The 5,870-nt window shown below is 51.6% G+C and overlaps 1 protein-coding gene across 3 annotated transcripts in view; it reads right to left on the bottom strand.

Annotated features, from left to right (window-relative positions):
• DSP (desmoplakin) overlaps nucleotides 1-5,300 on the bottom strand; it is a gene marked incomplete at both ends in the record, with an annotated part of 56,914 nt that extends 51,614 nt beyond the window's left edge. For all 3 annotated transcript variants that reach the window (XM_080709829.1, XM_080709830.1, XM_080709831.1), the window contains one exon: nucleotides 5,125-5,300. In XM_080709829.1, the coding sequence (XP_080565955.1) occupies nucleotides 5,125-5,300 (176 nt within the window). The remainder of the gene's footprint in view (nucleotides 1-5,124) is intronic.
• Nucleotides 5,301-5,870: the final 570 nt, after the last annotated feature.

Here is a 5,870-nt window from a genome sequence, read left to right as displayed (position 1 = left end):
AAAAAAAAAAAATCACTAATCTAATTCAGGCAATAAAGTAGCAGGTTTTTTTTTAAATAAATGAGTTTAAATTCAACCAGTAGTTCTCAAATTGTAGTTCCTTGTTTTGTTTTGTGGTACTAAATGTTGAACCCTGATGTATTCTACCTCCAAACATACCACACACACACACATATCCACCCTTTTTTGTTTGTTTGTTTTTGTGGTACTGGGAGTGGAACCCAGGGACATTGTCTCTCCAAGCTATGCCCTCAGCCCTACTTATTATTGTTGTTGTTGTTGTTAGTAGTAGTAGTAGTAGTAGTAGTAGTAGTAGTATTTTGAAACAAGATTTCGGTAGGTTGATGAGAGTATCACTACTTGCTGAGGCTATCCTCAAATCTGCAATCCTCCTGTTTCAGTCTGCCAAGTCCTGGGATTACAAGCATGTGCCACCACACCCAGCATATTTTTTATTTTAAAACAGGATCTCACTAAATTGTTGAGCTGGCCTCAAACCTGCAATCCTCCTGTCTCAGCCTTCCAAGTACTAGGATTACAGGCATATACCACCACTCCAGGCTCTCATATTGCTTTTTTTTTTTTTTTTAATGGTACTGGGAGTGGAACCCAGAGGCTTTTCTACCTCTGGGCTATACTCCCAGACCTATTTTATACTTTATTTGGAAACAGGGTCTCATTAAGTTGCTGAGAGCTTCACTAAGTAGCTGAGGCTGGCTTCGAACCTGTGCGATCCTCCTGTCTCAACCTCCCAAGTGCTGGGATTACAAGCGTGCGCCACCATGCCCGGCTCTTATATTGCTTTTTTTGCTTTAAAAAAAAAAAAAAAAAAAAAAAAAAAAGCTGAGACAAGAAGATTTGAGGCCAGCCTCTGCAATTTAGCAAGACTTTGCTTCAAAATAAAAAAGGGCTGGAGCCAGGCACTGTAGCACACAACTATCATCCCAGTACTTGGAAGGTTGAGAAAAGAGAATCACAAGTTCAAGGCCAGCCTCAGCAATTTCAATGAGACTGTTTCAAAATGAAAAAGGGCTGGGGGGTGTAGCTCAGGAACAATGCTCCCCAGGGTTCAAGCCCCAGTACCAAAAAAAGTGGAGGGCCTGTGGGGAGGGTATAGCTCAGTGGTAGAGGTCCCCTCGGCGCCACCTCCAGTACAGTCAGAAAAAGGAAAAAACTTTATTTGGGGAGTGGGAACTGTTGGTCAGAAAATGCTTATTAAATTCTTACTCATCATCTACTTAGCAGAGGGCAGGCGTTCCCTAGAGCAGAGAGGGACTCCTACTTAAGCAAACAAGTCCCTCCACACTGTCAAGCCACCAGAAAAACAGGTACCGGTACAAGGCCTGACTTCTCAGACAGTCACCATGATTCAAAATGCAGAAGTCAGCACTTATGGGACTATTCTGCATTCAGCAGCACCAAGACAGGCCGGGACAGGCTTGAAGGGAAACTCCATTAGGAGAGACTGAGAAAGAACGGCCGCCTGCTAACTCAAGCCAAGCAGCCTGCTGAGCACACGTCTTTCCACAGAGTTACTCATTTTTTTCACTAGGATTTGTTTTTTCTTCCCAGAGGGATGTAAAACTTGAAAGGTTTCTAAACAGGCTGTTAGTTAGAAAAACAGAACACAGTAATACTATACCATGAAAACACAGGGAGCCCCCCTCAAGTGTGTCAGTGAAGAATCCTAATAAAACTTTTTGTGTGTGTGTATTGGGATTTTACTGGGGTGTTCTACCTCTGAGCTATAGCCCAGTCCTATTTTATTCATATATTTATCTATTCACTTTTGTGGTACTGGGGATAGAACCCAGGGCTGTCCTACCTCCAAGCTATGCCTTCAGACCTTTTTATACTTTATTTGGAAACAGGGTCTCCCTAAGTTGCTGAGAGCCTCACTAAACTGCTGAGGTTGGCCTTGAGCCTGCACAATCCTCCTGTCTCAGCCTCCCAAGTATTGGGATTACAAGCATGAGCCACCAGACCTGGTTTGGATTTTTTGTTTGTTTGTTTTTGTTTATTTTCAGGTCAGGGGATGGAACCCAGGGACATTCGACTATGGAGGGCCTCACTGCAAGCATGTACCACCACACCAGGCCAGCTAGGTTTTTTGTTTTTGTTTTTGTTTTTTAAACAAGGTCTAAGTTGCTGAGGGCCTCTAACCTGTAATTCTCTTAGGTCAGCCTCCCAAGTACTGGGATTACAAGGATGTGCCACCATGCCCAGCTGAAATGTGTGTATTTATGCAACTGATTAACCAATGAATTTTTTTTTTTTTTTTGTGGTACTGGGGTTCCTGGAAGCCCTTCTACCTCTGGGATACACTCCCACGGGTTACACTCCCAGACCTATTTTTTAACTTTTTTATGTGGAAACAGGGTCTCTTAAACCAGTGAGGCTGGCTCCGAACCAGCGCGATCCTCCTGTCTCTGCCTCCCAAGCATGGGGATTACAAGCGTGCGCCACCACGCCCGGCAACCAATGAATTATTTAACTAAATTTTTACTTCTCTACAAAATGTCTAAGAAGCCAGAAGAGTAATCAACTACGAGGTACTGATGATTTTCAATTTAAAAGATAAGAAGACCTGGGTGCAGCTCGGTGATACAACATTTGCCTTACATGTGCCAGACTTTGGGTTTGATCTCCAGCGCAGCAAAAATAATAAGAGATAAGAAATTTAAACCAGGCTTGTTGGCCCATGCCTATAATCCCAGTGCTTGGGAGTCTGAGACAAGAGTATCTTAGGTTCAAGGTCAGAGTCAGCAATTTGGTAAGGTTGTCAATTTAGCAAGATCCTGTTTTGAAATAAAAAAATAAAACAGGGTTGGAGGTAAGCTCAGAAGTAGAATGCTCCTGGTTCAAAATTCTAGGACCACACACACAAAAAAAGTAATAGAAGCATATTAATTAATAAAAAATAATTATAATAAATACTTGGCTCATAAAATGTCAAAAAAATTAATAAGAATCCTTACAGCCAGGCATGGTGGCTCATGACTATAATCCCAGGGATTGGGAGGCTGAAAGAGTTGGATCTCAGGTTTGAGGCCAGCCTCAGCAATATGGCAAGACTCTGAGCAACCTAAGAGACTCTGTTTCAAAACAAAAAATAAAAAAGTCTGTCTTTACATATTCCAATTGGGGTTAAAATGTTGTGTAATCCACATATTTAAAAGAATGCTTCCAATCTGGTGTAGTGACGCAGGCTTGTAATCCCAGCCCTTGGGAGGCTGAGACGGGAGGATCGCACAGGTTTGAAGACAGCATTAGCTACTTAGTGAGGCTCTCAGTAACTTAGTGAGACCCTGTTTCCAAATAAAGTATAAAATAGGTCTGGGAGTGTAGCCCGGAGGTAGAAAAGCCCCTGGGTTCCACCCCCAGTACTACAAATAATAATAATAATGATTCCCAAATCCTGGCAGATTGTGAAGGAAAAATGAAGTTTCCGACTTAAATGCTGACAAAAATTCAAAACAAACTTTAAAACCCAAGTTTTTATTTCTTCTATTGCTTGGCACATTCCCCCCACCCATGGAAATCCCCAAGGGAATATTGTGCTCAGAAAATAAAGAGCTCTAAGACAGTTCTTTACCAACTCAAAAAAAAGAGAGAAATTATCAGGCTGTTCCGGAAAGGAAGGCATCAATACAACCAGAAAACAGGTAGCGCCTGCCTCGGCCTGTGCTGGCAAAGCAGAACTTCCCTGGAGCGGATTGAAGTTGCTCCTCCAGGGCCTCCGGCCACCAGGCTGGGTAAATAATGACCTAGTGCTCGGGCCTCTCCCCGGAGCCCGACGTGGGCAGGGCTGGCTGGGGGCGGGGAGGGTGCGGGCAGAAAACTCTCACGGCTCGCCAGCTCCCAGAGTCCAGCCCCGCGGACCGTGTAAAACACACGTTCTCCATCCTTTTCCCACGCCCCTCCTCCGTCTACTTCCGAGACGACGAGCGAGGTAGACCCTGCACCCCGGCGGGCGGGTCCGCCCCGGGGCCCCGGCTCCAGCGCCGCCCCCGCCGGGGTCGCCCTCAGCGCCCAGCCCTCAGCCGACCCGCGGCCGGGTTAGGATCCCGGAGCTAGGAAAGTCCCACGGTGCTTTTCACAGTTTTTTTTTTTTTTTTTTTTAAGGGAAAAACAAAAGGCCCAGGAGCGGAGCCACAGGTGCGATTGCCGGCCGGCGGGGCTCCGTGTGGCCCCCCCGAAGGGCTAGGGGAGCCCCTCTCCCAGGCCCTGCGGCCTCCCGCAAAAAGAAAAAAGCCAGAGGGTGCCAGGCAGGGCCTCCGCCAGACCCGACGGCGGGGCGCCCGCACACCCTCCGCCCGATCGCTCCCGGGTGGTCAGGGATGGCCGGGAATCTGCGGTGAGATCCCCGAGTCCCACCGTGGCCGCCGGACAGCGCCGGGCCCCCACTCCCTTACGGTTTAACTTTTGATTGCAATTAAGGGGTGTGTGGCCCCCTTTCCCCCCAACACACACCCCGACTTTTGATCACAACTAAAGGGTTTGTGGCCCCCTTCACCCAACACACGCACACACACGCACACGCACACACACCGACCTGCCACCTCCTTAACAGTTTAACTTTTGATCACAATTAAAGGGTTTGTGGCCCCCTTTTTCCCAACACACACACACACACACACACACACACACACACACACCGACCTCCCACCTCCTTAACAGTTTAACTTTTGATCAATTAAAGGGTTTGTGGCCCCTTTTCCCCCCAACACGCACACACATACCGACTTTAGATTACAATTAAAGGGTCTGTGGCCTCCTTCCCCCAACACACACACACACACACACCCCGACCTCACACCTCCTTAACAGTTTTACTTTTGATTTTAATTAAAGAGTCTGTGGCCTCCTTCCCCCCAACACACACACCCCGACCTCACACCTGCGGGCCGAAACAAAGGCGCTGCTGGCCGGGAGGGCTGGCGGGGCGGGGGCGGGCAGCGCGGGGCCCCGGGGCCCGGGTGGGCCGGGGAGGGCTGGCGGGGCGGGGGGCGCGGGCCGGGGGGGCCCGCACGGCGGGTCGGCGGGGCGGGGGCCGGGGAGGGCGCCGCACGGCGGGTCGGCGCGGCTCGGGCCGGTCCCCGCGGCCGTGGGGAGGGTACCCACCAGTAGCCGTCGGAGTTCTGGTCGGTGACGGTGCAGCGCCGGGAGTAGTACATCCTGCCCGCGCCGCCGCCGCCGCCGCCGCCGGCCGCCTCGTAGCGCAGGTCGGGGCCGGACTCGGCGCGCGGCAGGCGGCCCAGCGTGTTGATGCGCGGGTGCGAGCCCCCGTTGCAGCTCATGTCGGCGGCGGGCGGGCGGGCGCGTGTCCTGGGCGTCCCGGCCGGGGAGCCAGGCGGCTGTGGCTCCGAGGGCGGCCAGGCGCAGAGGACCCGCGGCGGCGCCGGGCGCGGGGTGTTGGTCGGCGGGGGCGCGAGTCTCCTCCCCGCTGGCACCGCGCTCGGCCACACCTGGCCGCGGCTCCGGGGCGGGGTGCGCGGGGCCCCGGGACGCGCGGCGGCGCCCTCCCCGCCCCGCCCCGCCCCGGCCCGAGCCCCGCCCGCGAAGGTGCCGTCCCGCCCCTAGCCCCGCCCCCGAGCCCCGCCCCGAGCCCCGCCCCGCCCGCGAAGGTGCAGCCCCGCCGCTCCACCCGCGACCAGGTGCGTCCGGGGGAAGGATGCCCAGCGCGCACGTAAGGGAGAGCGCGTAGGGGATGGGTTTTGTTGGGAAGCTTTTTTTTTAAGTTGTCTCTGTTTCAGGCATCTAGGAAATTGCCTTCGATTTCCGATGGGTTAAAAGTACTTTTACAGAAACACTCCTTTATGGAAAAAAAGTCTTCGCTAGAAACTTCTTGTTCGACGGGAAGATAAAGA

This window comes from Muscardinus avellanarius, assembly GCF_963383645.1.
Source record: "Muscardinus avellanarius genome assembly, chromosome: 14".
NCBI lineage: Eukaryota > Metazoa > Chordata > Mammalia > Rodentia > Gliridae > Muscardinus > Muscardinus avellanarius.
Note: the sequence above shows the minus strand (reverse complement) of the source record. Positions and strands in the feature narration are given on the sequence as shown.